Source organism: Colletotrichum spaethianum (assembly GCF_022836535.1).
Source record: "Colletotrichum spaethianum MAFF 239500 DNA, contig48, whole genome shotgun sequence".
Taxonomy (NCBI): domain Eukaryota; kingdom Fungi; phylum Ascomycota; class Sordariomycetes; order Glomerellales; family Glomerellaceae; genus Colletotrichum; species Colletotrichum spaethianum.
The window spans coordinates 164,789-188,909 of NW_026054818.1; the positions used below are offsets into that span (position 1 = coordinate 164,789).

Genomic DNA, 24,121 nt, shown 5'->3' on the forward strand with positions numbered 1-24,121 from the left:
TCGCCAAAACCCAAAGGTGCTTGCCACACTGTGTGCTTTCCCAAGCTGAGCTAAGGCAAGGGAAAGCTGCCAAACCTCCAGGCACACCGGGTCCCTGTAACAGGGTAACTCTCCCTGCCTTACGACGTACTGCAACCGGACATCCCACTACCACCACCGCGGGGCAACCTTCCAAGTCCAATCCTGCCCAGACCTCCTCCACACCAACTCTGCATCAGCTTGAGCTCAGACACAGCCTTTCGCCTCTACTGCTTTGCTCACCTCAGCTCTTTCGCCTCTCGTTGGCTGCCTGACTGCTTTGTCTCTTTTCCCAAGCACAAGGCTGAGCTCGACCGCATTCAAAACCAACCTACCGTCCACCTCCCTGTCAGGATAAACAGTTTCGCAGCTCACCACCACACCGGGACGACAAATACACGTCTCGAGAATTGCTCTAACATGGCGTGCCCGCACCTTGAGTCCATAGGTTCAGGTAACCTCTACCTCGCCTGCTTTATTCGATCCTTTATTCTCGGTAACGTTCCGGAGCTTCTTACTAACTCCTTGCAGCTCTGCAGCCGCCGGCGCCCTTCCACTCCGTCTATCGGGAAGACTGTACCCAGTGCTTCGACTCTATTGTAGGTTGTCCTCTTGACCTTTGCACTGCTGCTACGTGCTAATCTGCTTGGCTAGGACGACCCTGCCGGTGTCGATGTCTGCCTCCAGTGCTTCAACGGCGGTTGCGCCGGCGACCGTAACCATGCTCAGCTCCACAAACAACTCTGGAACCACCCCCTCGTCCTCAACATCCGCCGCACTCGCAAAGTCGTTGTCCGAGATGAGCCCCCCTTGAAGATGTCCAAGCTTGCCATCGCTGCCGAAACTGAGGCCGACCGATACGATACCAAGACCACTGTCAAGTGCCTCGACTGCAACCAGGACCTGGACCAGTCCAGCGACAAGCTTGCACCCATCATCGATGGCATCATGAAGGCCAACACATTCTCGCGCAAGGAAGAGGTCAAGGCCTGGGAGCAGGAGCTGACCAGCTGCGAGCACATCCTCTTGATGCAACAGACCGAGTCCCGAACGATCCAGTCTGGCGACCTCGGACACTGCTCCGCCTGCGACTTACACGAGAACCTGTGGCTTTGCCTAGAGTGTGGAAACCTGGGCTGTGGACGGAAGCAGATGGGCGGCGTTGACGGCAACTCTCATGCACTCGCTCACTCGGACCAGTCCGGTCATGGCGTCGCAGTCAAGCTCGGATCCATCACACCTGAGGGAACGGCCGACGTTTACTGCTACAAGTGTGACGAGGAGCGAATCGACGGAGACCTTGGCCAGCACTTGGCCCACTGGGGCATCAACCTGGCGAACCAGCAAAAGACGGAGAAGAGCTTGACGGAGATGCAGATCGAGCAGAACCTGCGCTGGGACTTTAGCATGACCACCGAGGACGGCAAAGAATTGAAGCCTCTGTTTGGTCCCGCCTTGACCGGCCTCAAGAACCTGGGAAACAGTTGCTACCTCGCTAGCATCATTCAGTGTCTCTTCGATACCCCCGCCTTCAAGAACCGCTACTACTTGCCCGATCGCGACCTTCCCAACGTCCAGGAGCCCGCAGCGGACTTGGAGACTCAGCTTCGCAAGATGGCCGATGGCCTGCTCTCCGGTCGATACTCGAAGCCTGACTCGGATGTTGCCGCCTCTGAGCACTCTCCCGAGATCTCACACCAGAAAGGCTTGGCTCCAGCCATGCTGAAGCATTTGATTGGCAGAGGCCATGCTGAGTTCTCGACCATGCGCCAGCAAGACGCTTTCGAGTTGCTGCAGCACGTCTTCAAGCTCATCTCTCGCTCTCAGCACCCCTCGGACCTGGGTGATCCCACTTTGCCTTTCCGTTTCACTCTGGAACAACGCCTACAGTGTCTTGGTTGCAAGAAGGTGAGATACTCGACTAATGAGCAGGACAACATCTTCATCGACGTTCCTCTAGAGAAAGAGCCGGTCGCCGAGGGCGCGGAGACCCACGCAGACGCATACAAAGCTGTGACCCTCAAGGAATGTCTCGATAACTTTACGGCTGAGGAGGTGGTTGAGTTGACTTGCTCCTCCTGCGGCAGCAAGGATGGGTACACGAAACGCTCTCTGTTCAAGACTCTGCCAGAGAACCTGGTCGTCAATGCCAGAAAGATGGCGGTCATCAACTGGGTGCCCGTCAAGATTGATGTTCCTGTCATCGTGCCCGATGAACCCTTCCTCCTTGACGACTACCTCTCTAAGGGTCTGCAGGCTTCAGAGGAGACTCTCCCTGACGAGCCCGAGAACAGCGCCCCGGCGTTCGTCGCCAACCCGGAGGCCGTCAGCCAGTTGGAAGCCATGGGCTTCGGCCGTAACCGTTGCGACCGAGCCTTGCATGCCACTGGAAACTCGGACGCCAACGCAGCCATGGAGTGGCTGTTTGCGCACATGGAGGATCCTGACATCGACGAGCCTCTTGTCCTGAGTGGCGGTGCTGCTGCGGGCGGAGGCTCGGCCGACCCGGAGAAGATTGAGATGCTGGGCGCCATGGGCTTCTCTGTGCCGCAGGCGAAGAAGGCTTTGCGTGAGACCAGCGGTGATATGGAGCGCGCGGTCGAATGGCTCTTCAGTCATCCAGAGGACCAGGGTATCTTTGATGATGACGCTCCGGCTGCCGGATCCGAGTCCGCCGCCTCCAAGAGCGAGGCCGGCACTTCAGCGACCCCTGCCAAGTACCAGCTTCAGTCAATTGCATGCCACAAGGGCACCAGCATCCATGCTGGGTATGTATACTTGACCCTACCTGACACCACACTCGACATGCTGACCGTTTTGCAGACACTACGTCGCTTTCATCCGCAAGGAGATTAACGGACAATCCCAGTGGGTGCTTTTCAACGACGAAAAGGTTGTCGAGGCAGGCGAGATTGAGGAGATGAGAAAGTTTGCCTACGTCTACTTCTTCAAGCGGGTTTAGTTGGTTGCAGTAACAAAGGCGTTTGGGTTGGGAAGTAACGACGAAAAACAGCCATGGACGGCCCTGAGCTGATCATGATGGCGGAGGTCGGGTCGATTTGCATGAGTCAACGAACGAGGGAAGCATTACAGCATGGCGGGTGGGCGGGCGGCGGCACTGCGTAGAAGAACAAGACATGCATGACAGTGTAGAAAAAAGAGAATTTGGGGCTACAGAGCCACCAATTACAACGATGTGCTTTTTTGCAAAAGGACTGACTGTCCATTCGGAGCCCGTAGCTCTTGTGCCATGACAAGTCAGATTGTACAGTCCACCATAAACGCCTAGACGCCCACACACAAAGTACCCAGAGATATCTCCGTCCATCTCCTCCTGTTTGGTCCACAGTGACTCGGTACACCTGCTGTTTAACCCCCGTCGCATCGTACATCTCTTCCGTCCTTCGTACTGTTGTTACATGGCCCACTTTTGCTCATTCGGCCAGGCGGTAGCTGACGAGGGTGTCGACACGGTGGTTGCTTGTGCTGAAGCCGCGCAGCTGGACGCGCTCGCCGTTGACAATCTCCTTTGCGTCGCTGTCGCCCCACTCGACGGGCACCTCGGAGTCGGCGTCGGCGTAGACGAGCACGTTGAAGGTGCAGTCGCCGTTGAGCTGCGGCAAGAAGGTGACGGAGGCGGTGATTTGGCGGAAGATGGCGGCGATCTCGGCCTGGATCTCCTGCTCCGTCTTTTCGGGGGTGGCGTCGGCCTCTGCTGCGGGCGCGTCGTTTTCCTGGTCGGCCGACTTGGACGACGACGAGGTCTTGGAGGTCTTGGAGGATTTGGACGCCTTTGAGGCCTTGCCAAAGATTTCGACGTCGAACTGCCAGCGCTCGACGTGCTCGCCCGTGTCCTTGTCGGTGATGACGATGACGAGCTTGGAGATCTTGCCGCGGAGCATCCAGCGGTCGAGCTGGCCCATGATCTTTTTGATGTAGGCTCTGACCTGGTCGTCCGAGGAGACTGCGGCGGGCGGTTGGTTAGCCTTTGATTCGGTGGAGGAGGGAGGGGTTATGGGATCGCGGGGCGGAGGGTCGTCGAACCTAGCATGTTGAGGCCGTACTTCTTGACGCTGTGGAGGAGCCTGTTAGTATGTGGTTCTTCAATGGACGAGGGGGGTGCAGGAGGCGGCTTACGCTGAGAAGTCTTCTGCGGGATAGACGCCTCGTTGGAAGCTGGGAGGGGTTAGATTAGGCGCAGGTTCGCGCGGGGGTTCGAGGTTCCTACAGGATCGTGTGGATGGAGTATTGGAACTGGAATCCGAACCATGTTAGCTTGTTGCGCCAACTTCGGGCGAGGAAGAGAAAACTGACAAACTCGGCGACGAGCTTTGCGCTGCCCTTTAAAGCGAGCTTGTGCACCTTGGACTTGTCCGACTTGTCAGACTTGTCGGCCTTGTCAGCCTTGACGGCCTTGGTGGCTTTGGCGGGTTTGGCCTCGGAAGCCATCGCGACGGTGATCGGGATGAATTGGATCAATCGGTGCTCAGCGAAGGGATGGGAGGATCGAAGGTCGGCGGGGGTTGCGGTGTAGTGCGGTGATGTCGGACGCAAAAGGGAGCTGATGCCGGAAGCTGGACGGGATCGTTTGTTTACTTTCAGGGTCGAGATTGATTTTTGGCAACTGGTTGCGGGGTGATTGGATTCGATTGGCGGGACGGCTGGTCGTCACATTTAGCAGCACGGAGGGCGGCTGCCCCGCTGCTCGGGCCGACAGGGGGTTAAAGCTCCCGCTCCACCGGCCGGTAGTCAACCACCAATCGCTGTGCTGGGCCCTCCGAGTTCGTCTCGTCTGACTCTAAATCCAATGTTCGGGTTTTCAATGTTCCTGAGCATCTCACTTGAGTTGCCCCTTCCAGTTGCCTTTATCAGACTGTTTCTCGGCAATCATCAAATGTAAGGTATGCTGCAAACCCTCAGGATTGTACTCTAATGGGGATACAGGCTGGGACACTGGCTGAACCCCTCGTGGCAGGGCCGGAGTCGCTGAGGGAACTAGGTGAATCGTAAAGGCTCCAGGATTCTATCTTGAGCGAGAATTTAAAAAAATCTTATGGCGTCAACCAGGAAAGCTATGAGTTAGAATCAAACATTAAATCTATATCCACTTAGATTTTAGAATGTGTCCCAGATCATTGAGCTTTAGTCGCTGCTGCCCAAGAACTTCGTTCAGACCAAAACAAAACCACAAATATCTTCTAGTCGCTCAAGTGTGGTAAAAGGACTGCGGTAACCTGTGAGAGATTCATGCAGGTGATATTTGTGGGTGTCGTTCAGCCAATCGCCTTAAGACCCAAGCCTCACCCGCGATATCATATATCCCCATAAGTCTCTCAAATAGACTGCATAATCGTAATCCATATCCTCTATAACCTGCTTGATCAATCTCTTCAAGGATGACCATCGCGGGTGGCGAAGCGAGTTGATCAAGCCAAAAATTTTAAGAGACCTTGATATCGGTGGCGAAGTGTATACCAACTCGAAGCCTGGTCTCTTCCTCATTACCCAATCCAAGTCAGCAATCCGCTCATTTGAGTCAAGATGACCTCCCATAATTTCGACAATCTGATCTAGACCGTTGCACTCTTGTCGTAGGTACACTAAGAACTACATGCGATCCTCAATGTTTTACATCCTTTCTTTAAGCCGAGTAAGAATTCTGACCCTCGAGACGACGCCACCCCTAGGTACCATCAATTGGAAGCGCACTGTCTCCCAGGGGGACCTTTGCTGGAATCTTTCGTGTCGGCTCGCTTTCCAGGAGGCTTTGGTGCCTTACAATCTAATTTATTTCGTTCCGAAGTGCTTTCATATCGATTATTCTTCAGCTTCTTGGCGACTCTCTATATACCCCTTTGTGTAGCTTTTTGACCTTTCTGTTTACGCGCTACAGGTATTAAGGGTCTTTTAGTTTTTGTAGAATCTCTAGAGACATTAGGGAAATATCTATGAGTGTCCGGTATGCCTTCCTCTGTGGCAATCTGGACGTGGCCTTTGCCGCCGCTTTCCATTGGGAATTTGCATGCGTCCTACTTTTGTTCTCTCGGTCCTCTTAATGTTTTACTCGATGCACATTTTTCTCATTTGCCCGTTTCTGGTTGACACAGTACACAAGAAAAATTATGCCTACCCGGTCAATGGGGCACAGGACGAATAGGTTTAGGATGCCCATAGCTCTCTTGCGCGCCTTTGAGTAGGGCCCCTGAGATCATAGGCCGCGACTTCCATTGTTTCTTCGGCTAGCGACAAAAGATGAGTGACTTCATACGTGTGGGAAACCTCTCTTCTCGCATAAGACGACCAAGGTGGAACGTCTCACTAACACAGACCCGAGACGGTTTTCATATTACAGAACGGTTTTGCGAGATCGTACTGGTCCGGTAACTGGGGGACTCGAAGGACATGGGCAGTGGAACGAATAAGAGCAAAATGCGATAATCCATTCACCCATCATGAGAATTTCTGGCTTCAGGAAATCTTCGCTACTTGCGTATTGGTTTCTGTCAAGCAATTTATCTACTGACTCTGGAACATGATGCAGATTGCACAATCATGAATTGGGCCACGAGCTACCAGAAAGTCGCATCACGTTCAGCACCCCCAGATCCATGCCGGCCTCGGTCTCCACCTCCACTTCCACCACGACTCCGAGACGAACTGTCGCTCTGCGGACGGCTACCCCGGATTGGGGACAATGACGCCTCGGGGTTTCTGTGCGAGCCGGGACTTCTGTCCGACCCCCTCGAGCCCACAGTAGATCCACCTCGTGTTCCTCCCGGGGGGCGAACGTTGGGACTGCCCTCCTTTCGACCAGCTGTCTGCTGAGTGGTCTTCTCGATGAACATGGGTGCAAGATTGTTCAGCTTTGACTCTCGGCGGATTTCAAAGATAATGCGACTGTATAGAAGATACCTTGTAGAGAAGTCCTTCCACAGACTCTCGATAAAAGGGTTACCAGTGTTGGGCTTGGGACAATAATGGTTTGCGTCAAGGAAAGCTGAAACAGCTTTGTTGACTCCAGCCTCGTCCATTGTAATATCATAACAACCATCAAAGTCTATCATCCAAAGGGATGTGACTCTCTTGGTGAAGTCGGCACCAGTATGCGTAGCGGTCTCATATGTGCTTGTCTGAGGATGCATCGCCATGAGGGTCGGCAAGCTGATGTCCGCACGAACTGTCTGCTCTTCGACGGGAGAGCTACCGATGACAAACTCAATGTCGTTGCCGTCAATCTTGGTATCCCAGTGAAGGACTGCAAGAGCGTGAGCCATGCCAGTGTAGAGATCGGCGGCAACAACCCCAAGTTCCTGGATCTGGTCTGCATGAAGCTTGAAGTTACGCAGTGAGAAAAAGAGGCCGCCGTGTCCGAACTTCACGCGACCGAGGTATGGACGCACCAGGCAATCCTTGTTGACAGCGTCCGACTTCATCTTCTCCCGCCCATGTGGCGGACAATACTTTTCGATGAGGGCGTGACGCATAGGGCGGGGAAGAGGGAAAATTCGCTCCATGCAGAGAACGTGACGAGGCTTTCGAGAGAACTCCTTGGTTTCCGGGAATAGGGCAAGATTCAGATCCCAGAAGGCCTGAGTTTTTGGAGTCGCGTACCAGAAACAACGAGGAATTTCCACTTGACCATCAAAGTAAGGAAGCGACTGGAAGCTAGCTTCGATGCACTTGTGAATGACATAGTTGTTCCAGAGCTTGTCCGTCTGGTCGGTAATGGGTAGCTTATAAGCGAAAGTAGTACCTGGTTGCTCAAAGACCTTGCCGATAGAGCCAGTGCCGATCTCGTGGAACTGTGCGTTGGTACCAACGGCAGCCTGTTGACGTTGAGCAAAGGGCGATGCAGTCGATACAACAGTTCGAGTGGAAAGCATTCGCTTGAGGCAAGATTCCAAGGGTTCACCCGCGGAATCCTCCTCGAGCTTGTCTTCCAAAGCAAGGTTGGCCATCATGGCATGCTCTAAGGTGACTGCTCTCGAAGAAGCGACATTTCCTACTCACTGCCGACGGTGTTCCGAGGGCTTGGAGAGGCGAGCCGAGCCATCTCCAGATCCCGGTTGCATGGTAAAGGCGGGGGGAACGTAGGCTGTGTTTCGAAAGCGATAACGTCGGTAGAAGCTTGATGAAGTCTAGAGATTCAAAAGGCGATATGAAAGAGGGAGGGCTGGATCTTGCCTCTAAGAGATTCCAAAGCATAAGGTCTGGAAACAGGCTCTGGAGCATAACATTTTTGTCTGGTGTTTTCTTGTGATATTCTGTAGATACCAGATGCCTTCTCGTGCTGCAATCTGTTTATCAGAGCAACCTGCACGGTTTTCCATGGATAGAGCCTTTTTGTATTTGCAGCTAGTGTATTCAAAGAGACCAGCCAGCAATAGACGGCTGGACACAAGTTTGGTCGACGGCAATCCGAAGGAAGCCTGCATTAGTGTCTTCAAACAATGGGGCTATGAAAGTCAGGAGAGAAAGACACATTAGCTTCTAACAGTGTGATTGTATGAGACAGGGTCAAATGTGTTCTGCTATGATATGCTTTCGATTGCGCGGCGATACAAACTGAGCAACCCACAGCTTGTAGCGATCACCAGGGTTCGCCCCCCCTAGAAAATCTTCCCCTCGTTTGTCCAATCAACTCAACAAACTGTCGCGGCAGCTACCTCACACTCTCTGTCTCTCCCTCCAAGAGACGCCCGCTTGTTTCAGGAAGCGACCCTGAAAGACCTCCCACAGCCTTTCATCGTTTTGATTGTTGCTTCCAGGGCGTGGGTAGTATGGGTCATTGCGCCAGAAGCTTTTCCAGGCTTGCTTGATTCCAGCTTCATTCATTGTCATCTTTCTGCAGCAATCGAAGTCAAGGATCCACATGCTGTGCAGTCCAAGGGCTGTTGAATGGGATCCCTTAGACCCCAGGCTTAGCGATGGTGCTTCTGGTGCTGCATACTGGCGGCATTGGGCTAGCACAAACTCAACGTCATTTGCGTCGACTTTGGCACACCAATGAAAGAAGGCCAGTGTATCCGCCATGGTCAAGGCGTAGCTCTCTAGGCTGAGACCAAGGTGAGGAAGGTTGATGTAGGGATAGGTGAAGGTGTCAGCCACGCGAGGGCTTTGAAGGCTCTGCATGTCATGACGGTGCATGTCGTATTCGTGCGTAATGGACCGACCCTCGCCTCTATCTTCCCGCTTTATTACAAGCGATGAGCTGGTTGAGACAGTAGACCAGACAGAGCCACAGTGGCCTGCACCGATCTGTTGGGGTTGGTCTGTAGAATCCGCAGTAGTGAACTGGTGAGTATTGGGTTCTGTGATTTCCATGGTGGGGGGCGTGTCTTGAAGCAGTGTTGTGTGGTGTATTCTATGGTTGAATGTAATTTTTGATCAAAGAGAAAGAGGAAACGGCGAAACCCAAGATGTCGTGGCTTGATGTTTATCCTCAGGTGGCGTTTACCGGATTACCGACTACAGCCTTTCTCCGATACCTGGCTGCTGGCTGCTGGCTGCCAACGCAGATGCCTTTCATCTATCTACGCGTTTGTGCAAAAGCATTTCCTTCTAGAGACATAGGGGTTCGCTTTTTATAGTTTTCAGTTAGGTGTTTGCGCACCATGGACTCGCACAACATGAAAATATTGAAAACTTACACAAGTCTTAGCACACTACCGGTTTCTGCACTGAATCTTAGTACAATTATCCCAGGATTACAGCGGAGCGGGATCCTGATATGCATCGTCAAAAATTTAAAGTGCCCGTGCCAGTCCTGAGCGTCCAATCCCTACGCTGTTTTAGTACACGAGCATGTCAACCTGCGTGTTCGTCAGATCAGGCAAAAAAAGGAAGGAGAAGCCCAGCATCGACATGGATCATGTGCGTCTCTCTGATTCCTCCACTCTCATAGTATTGACCTGCTGGAAGATGCTGACTATTAAACAGTGGACTGACTGGCAAACTTGGGATCTCGCCAGTGATATGGCGTACAATCTCAAGGCACAAGTCAAGGACAGTAAGTCGCCGGTTCCTTGTATGCTCTCACAAAGTCTAAATACTTTTAACATCTACTCATCTAGAAAAAGATGAACTTTTCTTCTGCGTCTTCGTTAGGATCGAACTGTGGGCCCCCATCTAGCACTTCGTTAAGTGGTTCCACTGGCTCAGTCCGCTGATTCGGAAGGCCGCCCTCACGTTCCCTACGGGCATCAAGGTCTAGAGGCGGAACGTCTGAAATCGCCTGGTGCAGGCTGGCAAAGTCGAGCACCCCGTGTAAACGCAGCAGTTCATCGCCTTATACAAGATGGACGCGAACGAAGAGTGGCTCCTGGCACAGGCCAACGTCATGATCGTGGCCGACTTCGATCCTATAACCAACGTTATGTCGGCAACTTTATACTACCGGCTTACGACCCGACAGCGCACCACAGGCTGCGTGAGGAACTCAATCGCACGTTTGACCACTGCAATGACATTGTTCACGACAGACTACAAGGCCTCAAGTACTTGCATGCTGTCATTTACAAATCGCTCCATAACCATTCCGGCGCCGGTTTCAGCATGTAATAGTTCAGCCTCGGGGCGGTGGTAGACCGGTGGTATCTCCACAAAGGTGTAAGTACAACAGGATCCATGTCAGTTCTCAGCATCGTCGTACTGTGAACTGGCTTAACGGTGGGTAATGCAGTCGACAAAAGGATTTCGCTTACAAAAGCTAGACGACTGGCCAGACGTATTAGTCTGCAAATGTCTCAATTGGAGCGCTGATTCAATAGCGCTCGACCCTTCTGCCCGGAGAGTTTCCTGCCCAGCGACCGCCAACACCACCAGCCGCAGTTCGATGAGGATGAGAAAGTTCAAGGGCTCCCTTGCGCCCTTCTTGATAAGGCCCTGCGGGTGTCCCGGCACGGACCCTACCATGTAGTGTCTGAGGATCAACATTACATGGCTTTTGTAGGATGTGCTCGTAGCTTCTCCAAAATAGGTTACGTGCCGATAAGCCTCCAGTAACACTTATGCCTGGCGCAGGTGCATGGGCTGAGCGTTTTGTCCCTCCTCTTGACTCATGGTCTTCGATCCCTGGACCCTAGGTATAAGCGAGAATCGCATTGGGAACCACGACTTGTGGGTTTAGTAGTGCAAGCTTCTCGGAAACACTCCCGGCCTCAGGGCTATTTAAGGCTGCAATGAGTGGTAAAGGGTTGGAACTAGATTTCTATTTAACCTAGTATTAGGTCAACCTTCTCCGGCTCCTTAAGTTCATTCCACCTATCCGCTAGCACTACGCCTGACCCCTTCCTGTAGGCGACGTCGTTTACCCACTCAACCCACAAAACAAAATAGCAGTCTAGCTTCTGCTCGGTACGGAAGTTCCACTCCTCAGACCAAGGTCTACATTTATCTTTGAAAATTGACTCCTGAGCAGCCATCTGTGCTTCCTCCTCCTCTGCTGTAAGAGGGACGTCATCCTTAAGCTTATTCTTCAGACTTTCTCTTCTGTTCTTCTCGAGAAAATTGGTCGACCAACCCTTAACTATAGCTACTACCTCGACTTTTGCCTTTTTGTGAAAGCTCGCACCGTCATCACCTTTATGAAGCCTCAAGCGACCGACTATGGCCCCTGAATCGTCTTGGAGGAAGGCGTAGAGGCTTTCTTTATTATACCCCCCAGCCTCGTCATAAGTAGCGTCGAGAAAAGCTCGGCTGGTGTTACAGTATATATATCGAGACTGTCTGTGAGATTCTGTTATGTTTTTCTGTAACGCACTAACGTCGACGAGAGGCACGCAGTACCAGAACCCCTCCCATTCGAGCCGCCGAGATGTATGCCTGTAGAGATTCTCGGGAACTTGTTTGGGCATGGAAGAGGGTGAAAATTCGTTAGCCGTGCAATCAAACCGATCCCAGGTTGAAGGTGGTTCAAACTTTTTAGCCTCCCAACCTTCCAACGTCTGCGATGGAGACGCAGTCTTGTACTGATGCCATTTAGATTTTATAAGTCGTTTTGATGTTGAAGAAGGTGTTTCCATGATGTACCACTCCGTGAGTGGCTCAGTGAAACCCATACCTTCACCTCCCCCTAGAGTATGTTCATATTCGCTGTCCACTGGAAAGCGAATTTCACCCTGCCATCCCATCCATGACCAACTTGGCAGACCTTCGATCGTCGGCTCTTGAAAGGGCTTGCCCTGCAGGTTCCTTTGGCGAATTTCTTGCGAGGACCAGAGTAACGAGACATCGAAGAAGAGCTCGGGATGGCCAGATATGAGACCGAACGGGAACTTTTCTCCCAAGTAAGTGTTGATACCAGAAAATGCCTCATATATATCCCCATCGAACCTAAGGTTCCTACGGTTGAAGTCCTCGAGCAGACTGTTTAAACAACCGAGGCTTGGCACAGTTATTGATAGTGATCGGTATCTCATCGGTGCCCGGTTTTGTCGATCTGCTTCGGCATGAGAAATTAGGTTTTCGGACCACTCCACGCAGTTACACTGCCACTTTATGGAATCCTTTGCAAAGATGAGACGTCTCGTTGCAAATATCTTCTCTTGAAAGGTCCACATGCGCTGGTCGTAGTCGTGGATGCTAGCCTCTCTGAGACGTTCCAAAGTGCGATTCATAACCAGTCTCTCGCCCGCTGCTATAGGGACAATGCTTTGTTCCATGACCCTCGGAGGTGAGGCTCCGCACATACCACGGAGGCCATGTTCTGCGTCTTGGCCATCTTCGGCAATGACAGTGAGAAATGAGCTGGCAAAGATCCGATGCATGTGCCTGAGGTCATGAGCCAGCGCTGACTTGTCGTCCTGTATGATGCACAGGCTATCGACCCATAGCCTTGTTTCTCCCAAGGCTCTTGTGAGCTGGATCGCGTTACGGATAGTCAGGGGTAATTGAGAGGCGATAGGACCTGAAAGCAAGGCTCCAGCTCGTTGAACAGCTTCAAGGTTGTCTTTTAGAGTCCGGAAGTTCTTGGTTTGGCCCCAGGTGTAAGAAAGGGTGAGAAACCTCGAGCTGTGCTCGTCGCACCGGACCACACATCCTTGCTCCACATCAATCAACCACTCTGGTAGAAACGGGCTCAGGTCTGCAAATGCCAACTTGTCGCATTTGATGCCGTGACCATCCATGCATTCAGAACGCCAGGCCCTAACAAGGTCGAAATCGATCCATTGTGTGTCTAGGAGTCTGCCTCTTCCTTTGTGATTGGGGATGTCCGGCCGATGTACCAGCTCGAAATGTTTTGTAGTACTCCAATAAGACGAGTGTTTTGTGTAATGGCTCAAACCTAAGAAGGCCTCTGTGCGATGTTCCCATTTGTACAAATACAGCTTTCGAGTCTCGTAGCGAGGTCCAGGGCCATACATGTACTCAACGGTTCTGAGCCAATCGGTATGTGCGCAGTCGCATGCGAGCAGATCCCCGACTTCGCCTAGTTCAACAGTGGCGCTTTCGGCGAACGGAACATTGAACACTTCCAAGATCTTTCTGCATACGTCGCATCTGATTCCTGAGGTTGTGATGCCGTCTGCCTCGAATTCAAGCAGGATTGGAGCCATTGGAGTGGGGGTTAACGGTATTGGAGTGGCAATAGCAAACCACTTCCAAGCAAGGAGAAAGGCCAAAGAGTGCGTTCCTGTCGTTCGTCAATATGTTGTAGCAAATTTTGCGGACGCATGTAAGTGTGCCGATATAAGTGTGAACGTTGATGAACATGAACAGGCACTATCTATGGAAATTCCTTTTCTCTGCACGTGTGCTTAGCCTTGTCACGAGGGGTAAATGTACTTTATGCAAAGACCCGATGCTCTTGGCAATAGGGCCAGTTGTCATTGTCTGGCTGGTGGGTCGTCAGAGACCCCCAATTAGGTACTGCAGTAGGCTCTGATGCCTACAAGTCAGACGCATAGCCGGGACTAATCTAGCCACCTAAGTTGGTTACCTTTGATGCCACGTGCATCTGCTCCTTTACGGCAGGAAATGCCAAACGTAGGATGCCAGCAAGTAGACATCCACTACAATCCTCCAATCAGTTTAAAAACTTCAATTTTGGTGTTCTATATCCGTAGCTTGCCCATAGTTAAGCGCCCAAGCCGACGGGAACAGGTCCGATCCTTAAACAGGGTAGTCAACAACACTGTTCCCACCTTATGGTCAGAACAACCCGTAGGAAGCTAATATTAATCCCTACTATACAACACCTCAATAAGCTTGATAAGGATTGCCACCAGCTCGAAAAAAAGTAAGGCTGATTCCGAAAACCTCAAAGAGAAGATGGTCAGACCTGGCTTACGGATGATCTCAAGTCACGGTTGTTGTTATTGGCTAACTACGTAGTTGTTATTAGTTAATTGCGTTGTCCTTACCGTGTTGCTTGGTTTTTATCGATGTGCCACACTCAATCAGCTTGCTTCGCCGTCCACTGCAACGTCGTCACTTGCTGCGTCGTAAGTTGTGGATCACTTAGCGGCGTGTGCACCGTATTCGCATGCATACGGTATATCTTTCGTTGCCAAAAAAAGTTCCCGCTGCGGAGGCGGCCGAGTGCGGAGGCGGCAAGATCGCCGGTGTTTAATATCTTGTTCGTGGCTAAGCGGTAGTCTTTGTCTTCTCATCCTATGCCTGGCCCAGCCTGGACCCGCCGCTGAGCTTTGCGTATCTAACTTTTCCTTTGAGACCAGGTTCCTTGCCGTATTTTACTGAGTATTGGCGAGGGTAACCTATGGGGAGCATTGCAAGTCAGCTCTACTAAAGACGTTACCAGAGTTGCATGTACCAGCCAGGACATAATGAGTAGGGAGTTGAGCTTGTGAAGCTGGTGAAGGCATGTGACTGTCTTTGAAGTATTCGTGGCCAGCGACACTGCTGTTACTCATTACCTGTCTACACACACCCGGACTACTAATGATAAAGAGATTGGCTTGAGTTACTTTGGTACGCTCAGGAATAGTCTCAAACACATAAGACAGCCTCGAAGACCCTACTTAGACAACTTGGGTGCTAGACCGCGGCGTACTACATCAACCACCCACCTCAGCCTTGATAATTATCGTTCCTTCGTCAGGACATAAGCGACTTACGAGCCTCCAAGTATTCTGATGCTGACACTGAGTGACCGTTTGCTGCTGATCACCGGAACCTGAGTTCAATGCAATAGAAGATAAGGTCCTTGAAAGAGGCCAACGAGTAGCTTTCATACTCAAGGTCAACCACTAGTATTCCTCTTTCTCTTCTCACCTCTATGCTTCTCTTTTTTATGCCGAGCGATATAATCTTCCCGCGCGTAGCTCTTTCCACATATATCACATTCGCCACCAATACGGGGATAATTGGTCTGCGCCGCCCACTTTCTGTGCTTCTTCCAGACATGTCGTCTTTTCTCCTTTTCATCTTTGAATTCCGACGCACATCTCTCTTTTGGACATCTTTGGTGATACAGCATATGCTGACTGGGGAAAGTATAGAACAGTCAGCGTGAGAAAGGCCAGAGCCAATGGAAAGGGCTGAACGACAGAAAAGGGCTAAGTCTACTTACTACATGTCATCCAGATGCACAGCCTTGAAGCCACACTCTTTCCAATTGCAACGAAGTCGTTTTCTTGGCTCTGTATTTGAAGGAAATGCCATAGGAGAAGGAAGAGAGTTGATAGTGGTGTGCGTATGGCCAAGGCTTGTGGGAGCGAGTACCAACTCTGGAGTGTGTCCCAGAGATTCTTGAAGAAAACCTGGGCACGCAGGACCTGCTAACACCGTCTGCTCCGCATTCTCACCACAAAAAGATATTTTAGGGTGAAGCGGTGGCAACTCGCCAGCACCTCAAGAGTACTGGGAGGGTGATGGAGGTTCTGAAAGATGAGGCTGCTGGCTAGGGAAATAAAATGACAGCTCAAACGTGGGGTCGTCCTCCTCCAGGTACTCGGAAGATGATTCAGCTTCATTCGGAACTGTTGAGCCTGATTGGATCTTGTATATCTCTGAAGAGGGAACCCAAAAGACCGAACCGTTCTCATCACATAGCAGAGGATCTTCCGCCCCAGGGCGGAATGCTGAGACCGTATTTGGGGACATGCTATGAAAGTTGTTGTCAAGACAGCATGAATCTGGGATAAGTCGTGATTTAGTAAGCCCCTCTCCCCTTCAGGAGATCCACAGTTGAAAGAGTGTCAAACGATTCGGTAAGAGGGCAGGTCGACAGCTGATGAGTGCAGGGAGGACAATCGTTGCCAATGTGAAAGACATGGCGCACAAGTGGGAAGGGCTTGTCTTATACTTTCACAGAACTTTGACTGTCCAATCGAGTCCTTGCACCCCTCATAACGGGACAACAAAAACCCCGTTCGAGAGTATGCTGTCGCGGCTTGACCAGAACTTCTTTACAACTGTACGATTGGGCGCCGATGACGTCGATTTGAGTTTCTCTTGGCTTCTATAGACCTCTCAAGTGCAAAAGTCGATGGAGTCAACCGTAAGGTCTGCGTAGGCGTGGCCAGACTGTATCAGGCTGCATAAACCCAATATGTACCTTCACATGCGTCTTTCCGCGCCAATTAGATTTGCACGGCCTCCCACAGGAAGCCAAGGACCGATGACTGGTCGAGAGAATGCTTGGTGCGGAGAAAACGAACTATGAAAGCATCAGTCTATGAGATTTTTCGTTTGGTGATATTCGGAGGCACTCACTCTTCTGTATGTGTTTCACGTCTCATAAGTTAAATGTTTGAGTCATGGTCTTAAATGTTTTGCCAACGCCAGTAGGATCCGCCAACAGTCGCGAATCTTCCAAATTCGATGCTATCCCTGCCAAACAGACAGCTCCTCCATCGCTGCCCCCACGAACTAGCGGGAGCGAACCAACGCGCGTCTCAGGCGAAGCTCACAAGCGCTTCGTGACTGTGACGACTCTGCTTAGTCTAATTGACCGAGTGCGCGGTGAGCCGACGACCCACAGTCTGGATAGGCACCCACACGATGATTCTTGGAGGCATGAGCAGCTCCAGAAGAAGTTTCTTGACTCGTTTGCCCTAATATGCTCAACCTCGAAGACAGGCGGCGATACTGCCTCAGCGGTCTGTATGGAGCAGGGTCATCCAAGCGGGACTATCTTGCGACTTGCTCGCAATCGTGGCGTTCCCAACGACCTTATCAACCAGCTACAGGAAGTTTTGGATCATCTTACTGCAGTTTCTCTCAGAGGTATCGTCCCACAAGGTCAAAATTCATGCATGATAAGACGCTGATTCAATACATCATCCAGAAAAGATGTCGAAAGATTCGGAGTATGAGATCTTACGTAAAGTCATCATCCTAACTGAGGACAAGATCTGGTCGATTTTGAAGAAAATTCATCGCCCAGACGTCCATTCTGCCATCAAGAATGCAATTATTAAGATGGAAGAGGAAGAATTATCATCGTCGGAAGACGCCGAGGAAGCGAGGTTCAGGCAATGGATCTACAATCTGCCTCTGCTAGCAGATCTCAATCCTGGGTCCACTCCCGCTCAACTCATTCCCCATATCCAATGGTCATCACAGGCCAGATGGGTCTACTCGGAACAGCTCGAAACATTTCTTGGATCTGAGGATGGGGAATTGCCATCTTGGCTCAAGTACATCTATAAGCTTGGACGGTATCATGCAGCAACTAAGGCAATGCTTAAGCTGGCTGTGAAGCTACCAGGTGTGTTTACTGGTATTCATGTTGAGCCAGTGGAAGCCCCTGAGCAGGAGGAATTTTCTTTGGGGACCGAGAGAACCCCCCTTCTAACTGTGCTGAAGAAAATAACCAAGGCTGATCCCGAAAAGCTAAAGGAGAAATTGGGCCAAACCTGGCTCACGAATGATCCCGAATCACGATTACGTCGAGCATGCCGCATGACACTCACCGTGCATGCCGAAATGCAACTTCTTAGCTTCTACGACCACAACACTCATCTTACTCCGCGACTGCTATTCATGGGAACCAGCAAGAAAGCATGTTATCTGTGCAACGAGTTCATGTCCCGTCATCCTCTGGCCATTGGTGTCTCAGCAAGCCACCAGAAGCTTTACCCAACTTGGATGCCTGCTCCATGTTCTTCTATTGTACGGAAGAAGCACAAAGTGCTTCTTTGGGAGTTTAGCCGACACCTCGAACAAACTACTGCGCGTGACCTCGAGACCAGACTGGGAATTCGGAGGCCCATGACCATGGATTCTACGGCCGGGCCGTCACTTACAACAACTGGGACGGTATCATCGGGATTATGGTCCCAAAAGCTGACGTTTCGTGCCATCGCTGGGAGCGAGCAAGCTGGTCATGAAGAGTCGGAATCAGTGTAGAATATGCAGGTCGGATAGAGTACTGCCTGAGCCGTTTGTACTCTTTGCTAACCGCGTCTCCGCTTTTTCCCTAAGTGAGGGCAGAAATTCATATCTACTTTTGTCGGTCGATCGTAGAAGATAAGATTCCGAACAATTAATGAGGGCTATGTGTACCATGTTGATGGTCGGTTAAGTGGTTATTTCTCATTGGGCCCAGCCACGGCTTCAGAAGTGGCTAGGTCCGGCTACGCAAAACCGCTGCCCTCACGCAATTGTTCTTAGAGGCCTGGAGAGTCTGAACTGTTCTCGTATCATCTCATATAATTCAAATCCACAATGCCATATGATCGGGGATATCACGCTATTCTTCTAGAACATAAAATATATTCCACATCTAATACAGAACACTTGAGGGGACCATTACTACATAGCACCCAATCTCTATTGATCACAAGCAATGGAAACTTTACAGGAGTTCCATGCGCAACTTTTTTTGAACCATTCACTTACAACTTCTGGCAAACCCTCAGTTCCTCCGTAGCCACCCAACTCTCTACATCCAGGACGTCGACTGACGATGCGGACTGGACACGGATGATATCTCCCAGCTCATTCATTGACGGGTCAGTGCTTCCGATTTGATGTTGGAACGGGGCAGTGTCCTGCTCCCATTGAGGTGGTCTTTGCGTTTGGTTTCTTTGGTTTCTTAGCTAAGCAGATTCTGATCAGCGGTATAGAAACCACTTTGTTATAGAGGGACACAGATCAGACACCATCAATCAACACACATTCAACTGACTTTTCTTTCCCTAAGGGAGCATGCTTTCTGTCTTTTGTGATGACCAACCCCTGATCATACCTACACAGGAACTCCGGGAGTCTCTACTTTATCTATCGCGCGACGGCCAAGCCTGATGAGGGCATATTTGACCTGATAAGAACAGCTGATCCGCGACTACATGAGGCTGCGGCCAACGGACACCACGAATGTTTAATTTCCCCATGAAAACAAGGCCAATGCCTTACCAACCTCTGATACCGGCATGATTTCCCTCAAACTCGCTCTAATATGTGAAAAGGCACTACGTTCATACACTGACGGACAGAAAATATTACAAAGCTCGAGGGACAATGTGGCATGGGATACAAGGCATGGAGCAGGGACAATCTTTGCATCCTCTTTGCGGAAATGGGCGCCGCATCATCATCTGGTAATTCAAAACCGAACGGGAGATTCATTGCAATAGAACGGGCGGACGACACATCCACCAAATGATGGTGTTCTGAGTTGAAACGTTTCGTATTATAAGAGATCGCTTTCCCATCTCGTCATGCCATTCTAGCTAAAAGGTTCTCAAAAGGCTCTGCATACAACTGTAAAAGAAGAAAGAAATCAACCTTGGGATATCCTCCGTGCCCGGTATTACACAAGAAAGCCGTCCCGCAAATCACGCCGCCCGACTTCAACCTCTCGCAAAAGCGACTCTTCGAAAGGCCTCCAAAAACTCCGCCTCGAAACCATCCCCCCTCTCCGCCGACCTCCACGCGATAAACCCGTCAGGTCTCACAAGCACAGCCCCCGACTCGCCCACCCCAAAGTTGCCCGCAAACGTCTCCCTCTCATCCGCCTCCTTCACATCTTGCCCGACATGGACAAACTCACACTCGACTCCGGCCTTCCTCGAGACTGATTCCCAACCCCCATCCCTCGAGAGTAGGACCCACCCCCTCCCAAACAAGTCCAAACTCGAAATCTCCTCCTCGCCCCTCACCATCGCCACGTGAGGCGCCCTCGTCCCAGGCTGGCCCGCCCACTCATCGGGCCGCAGCGCATCAGGCAACTCCGCCGCCTCCGAACCAAGAATCCCCTTGGAGCGGTAAATCTGCCCGAGTTCCATCGCAATGTCGTCAATGAGTTTGACCTCCCTCCCCGTCGTCGCCCACTCGGCGCCCCGCACATACGTCTTGTAGTCGTCCCGCGCAAAAAGCTGGTCATGCCGCACCAGCGCCACGGGCCGCCTCTCCTCGTCGTAGGTCTCCAGAATCGACGGGTCGGCCTGGCCCTCCCTCACGGCGGCCATCTTCCATGCAAGGTTGTGCGCGTCCGCGAAGCCCGTGTTGGCGCCGTAGCCGCCGCGGTTGGGAGGCAGCGTGTGCGCGGCGTCCCCGGCGAGGAACACCCGGCCGGAGGAGAACTTGTTCGCGATCCGCGCGCTCATCTCCCAGTGCCCAATCGTCACCAGCTCGACGTCCTCGTCCCTGACGACGTCCTCACCGAGCCCGATGGCTTTCCGAATGAAGTCCTTCTGGGCCCGCGCGTCCATTTTCTGCGACGTGTCGGCGTCGGCGTTCCACATTAGCGCCCACCGCCCGTCGTGGTAGCTGACGAGGAACGCCTCGAAGCCGTCGTCCCGCCCCTCGATGGAGAACTGGACGAAGCCCTTGGCGAGGTAGTGCTCGATGGGCGCGCAGCGGAACATGATGCTGCAGAGGCTCCGGAGGTGGCCGACGCCCGTCGTCGAGATGCCCAGCGCCTCGCGGAACACGCTGCGCGCGCCGTCGCAGGCGATGAGGTACGACCCTTGGACGGTCATCTCCTCGCCCTGGTTGTTGACGGCGGTGGCGCTGACGCCTTCGGGCGACTGGCTCCAGCTCGTCATCTTCCACCCGAGGCGGAGATCGGCGCCGAGCTCGAGGGCGCGTTGGCGGAGGATGGGCTCGAGGCGGTCTTGGGCGATGGCCGTGCCTATGATTGGTGCGTAGACCTTGCCCCCGCTGCTAGGGGGCCCGCCGGCCGCCGGGCCGCCACGAGGCTTTCCGGCCGGATGCCCTCCGTTCGGGCCGCCGTTGGGTTTGGTGTTATTGTTCCAGTGCTGCTCGTCGGCCCACGTGCCCGCCAGGCTCTTGACTTTGATACGACGCGGTCGGCCGCCCGGCGCGCCCTTGCCTACTTGGAGGGCGCTGGGCGGAATACCAGCGGTCTGGAGCAACTCAAGGGTCCTTGAGGTGTAGCCGATGGCGCGAGGGTGGGGGGAGCTCGCGGTGTGGCGCTCGATGAGAACGACGGGGACGTCGCGGGCGGCGAGGAAGAGCGCGCTGGCGAGACCTACGAGACTGCCGCCGATGATGATGATGGGCGCTTGGCTTGGTGTCGCCATTGTCAGGGATGTCGTGTAAGTCGCAAAGGATGACCGATTGGTACGCAAGATGGTGGATTGAAGTGGTTGACTGGATAAATGAGGAAAGCGATATACAAAGAGTCGTGTCATTTGTAGATCCGTCTCAACTTTCATCACAGGTGCATACTGCAGCTGCCTCTTTATACGATTCTCATGTGGTCATCCTTGAGCCGCCGTAAGCTCCAAGCGTGTACGGTTCCGGCCGCATCGGCGCCGCCGGCCCCAGCCACGCCCCACCCCCGAAATGCTCGGGTACTACGGGCGCGTTCGGTCCCGGACAGCCCCACTTAATGGCATTGATTGGCCCAGAGCATTGCATTCCAAAACTCGGTCCCGCGGTTTCTCTGGCTGGCATCCATCCCTCACGCACTAACTCCCAATCACCATACACAGATTGCAAGTACGGACTAGTTTATCATCAAAATGGTCACATTGCTGAAAGGTTGCCTAGAGGCCTCGTCAGATTACGCCAATCATTACGTCCTCCTTTCGCTACTATTCATTATACAGCTTTCCCCCTAATGAGACGGGCACAAATCATGCCTCAAGCGGGCCAATCGTCGTAATGTCCAGACCATTTGCCAGCTCCGACTTGGACGGCATCTTGCCCAGCGCCATCAGCTCAGCCGACTGAGCCATGGCGGGATCCTTGCCCATCGAGGCCATGGCGACGACCGTCTCGCCATTTGTGTAGTACGCGACAAATGATGACTCCTCCACACTGCCCTGAAGCACGATGTCATCCCAGCCGCCGACCGTGTTTCCGCAGTAGCGCAGCTGCGATCCCAGTGCGGACCAGAAGACGGGAATGAAGTGCGGCGTCTTCACGGCCGAGTTGATGATGTTGTTCGCGACGGAGCGGCCCGCGTTCTGGGCCACGTTCCAGTGCTCGATGCGCGTGTACCGACCGTCGCCTCCAGGCCCGTGGTAGGGGTACGTGGCGATGTCGCCGATGGCGTAGACATCCTTGAGTCCGACAACCTCAAAGTTCTCGTTTGTCTTGATCGATCCGTCGTCCTCCAGGCGGATGACCTTGTTCTCTCTCAAGAACTCGGTAGCGGGGGCAACGCCAACGCCGAGAATGACCAAGTCGGCATCGAGCTTGGTGCCGTCCTTGAGGTAGACGGCCCCGACGTTGGAGGCGTCCGAGGCAGACGGCTCGGCCTTGTCGACGCCGGCGTTCATGTGGAACTTGACGCCGTTCTTCTCGAGGCTCTTTTGGATACCGGCGCCAACCTTCTCGCCGAGCACCCTCTCGAGGGGAACCTTCTCCATGCCGATGACGGTCACGGAGTTGTCCTTGGCGGTAGCGTTGGCTACCTCCATGCCGATGAAGGAGGATCCGACAATGACAATCTTCTTGCCCTTGTCGCCGATGGCCTTGACAATCTTCTGGGTATCGTGAGCGGTTCTCAGGGTGAAGATGTTGCCAAGGACCTTGAAGCCCTGCAGGGGCAGGTTTCTGGGGGTGCCGCCGGTGGCCAGGATCAGCTTGGTGTAGGCAATCTTGTCACCCTTCTTGGTGGAGACCTTGCGGTCAGAAAAGTCGACGTCGGTGACTTCGTCAGCGATCCAATCGATGGAGCCGCTCTTGTAGAACTCCTCGTCGCGCCACTGCAGGGTGTTGATGTCGGTCAGGAGAGCCTTGGACAGCTTCGTGCGGTCAATGGGGAAGTAGCCTTCCGAGGAGACGATGGTCAGGGGACCTTCATAGCCGCCGTTGCGGAGACCCTCGACAGCACCCAGGGCACCGGAACCTCCACCGACGATGACGACCTTGTCTTCCTGGGCGCCGCCGGCGGCGTTGCACTTGAAGTTGGGCTTGCGGCGACCGGCCTTGATGGTGGCCTCCTCGCCGGAAATGTAGATTGCGCCGTCGCGCTCGGTGACCTTGAAGGTGGGGAGAGCATCGAGGGCGGGAGCGTCTTCGACGTCACCAGTTTTGGCGTTGAAGCAGGCTGTGCAGGAATTAGCTGGTGGGCGACTTGCAGCTGGGTCAAGGTGGTGTGAGATACGAACCTCCGTGCCAGGGACATGTCAATCTCCCCGTGGCGGTCAGGACGCCCTTGACGAGGGGAGCGCCGTAGTGGGTGCACTTGGGGCCGAGGGCCTGGATCTTGCCGCCGGCGTTGACGAGGAGGACCTTTGCGCCCTCGATGCCCTCGACTTCGACCTCCTGCTTGTCGCCCGGCTTGAGCGACAGCGAGGTGACGGACTTCAGCTTGTAGTCAGCCATGGTTCGCAGCCTGTGGGAAAACGATCTCTTCTGTGTGGTCTGGCGTAGTAAAGAAGGAATGGATGTGTGGCGGAGGAGAAATTTGGTGGTTTGCATGAAGGACGGAGGAGGAGGGGGAGGGCGAAGGTGTGCTTGGAGGGGCACAAGAGGGGAAGAAATGCGAGGAGGGACAGTGACGGGATTGAGAGGGGGCAGGGGGACAAGTCGAGGGGTAATCCGATCGCTGATGTAAACTGGAGAGGAGAGACTTGAGCAGGTCAGACAAAGCACAGGGAAGCCAAGGCTATAGCTACTGCAGCCAACGTGTGGGATACGGGCGTTGCAGAAAATGGTCTAATGGAAGGTAAATAGTTCCGGCGGGGGGGGAGGGTTTGTTTGGGGGAGTCCTTGT

General features: G+C 52.9%; 5 protein-coding genes across 5 annotated transcripts; 1 reads left to right on the forward strand and 4 right to left on the reverse strand.

Annotated features, from left to right (window-relative positions):
• Window positions 1–438: 438 nt before the first annotated feature.
• On the forward strand, window positions 439–2,980 carry ColSpa_11592 (ubiquitin carboxyl-terminal hydrolase 16; the record flags this gene model as incomplete). The annotated part of the gene is made up of 4 exons (XM_049277804.1): window positions 439–466; window positions 550–617; window positions 673–2,786; window positions 2,842–2,980. The coding sequence occupies 4 exons, from the start codon at window positions 439–441 to the stop codon at window positions 2,978–2,980; spliced, it is 2,349 nt and encodes a 782-aa protein (XP_049133761.1).
• A 472-nt stretch (window positions 2,981–3,452) lies between these two features.
• Window positions 3,453–4,467, reverse strand: ColSpa_11593 (mitotic spindle checkpoint component mad2; the record flags this gene model as incomplete). The annotated part of the gene is made up of 3 exons (XM_049277805.1): window positions 3,453–3,982; window positions 4,156–4,194; window positions 4,308–4,467. 3 exons carry the CDS (start codon window positions 4,465–4,467, stop codon window positions 3,453–3,455), a joined length of 729 nt encoding a protein of 242 aa, XP_049133762.1.
• A 2,120-nt stretch (window positions 4,468–6,587) lies between these two features.
• ColSpa_11594 (uncharacterized protein) lies at window positions 6,588–7,976 on the reverse strand (the record flags this gene model as incomplete). The annotated part of the gene is made up of 1 exon (XM_049277806.1): window positions 6,588–7,976. One exon carries the CDS (start codon window positions 7,974–7,976, stop codon window positions 6,588–6,590), a length of 1,389 nt encoding a protein of 462 aa, XP_049133763.1.
• An 11,802-nt stretch (window positions 7,977–19,778) lies between these two features.
• ColSpa_11595 (4-methyl-5-nitrocatechol 5-monooxygenase) lies at window positions 19,779–21,473 on the reverse strand (the record flags this gene model as incomplete). The annotated part of the gene is made up of 1 exon (XM_049277807.1): window positions 19,779–21,473. One exon carries the CDS (start codon window positions 21,471–21,473, stop codon window positions 19,779–19,781), a length of 1,695 nt encoding a protein of 564 aa, XP_049133764.1.
• A 558-nt stretch (window positions 21,474–22,031) lies between these two features.
• Window positions 22,032–23,730, reverse strand: ColSpa_11596 (apoptosis-inducing factor 1; the record flags this gene model as incomplete). The annotated part of the gene is made up of 2 exons (XM_049277808.1): window positions 22,032–23,452; window positions 23,514–23,730. 2 exons carry the CDS (start codon window positions 23,728–23,730, stop codon window positions 22,032–22,034), a joined length of 1,638 nt encoding a protein of 545 aa, XP_049133765.1.
• Window positions 23,731–24,121: the final 391 nt, after the last annotated feature.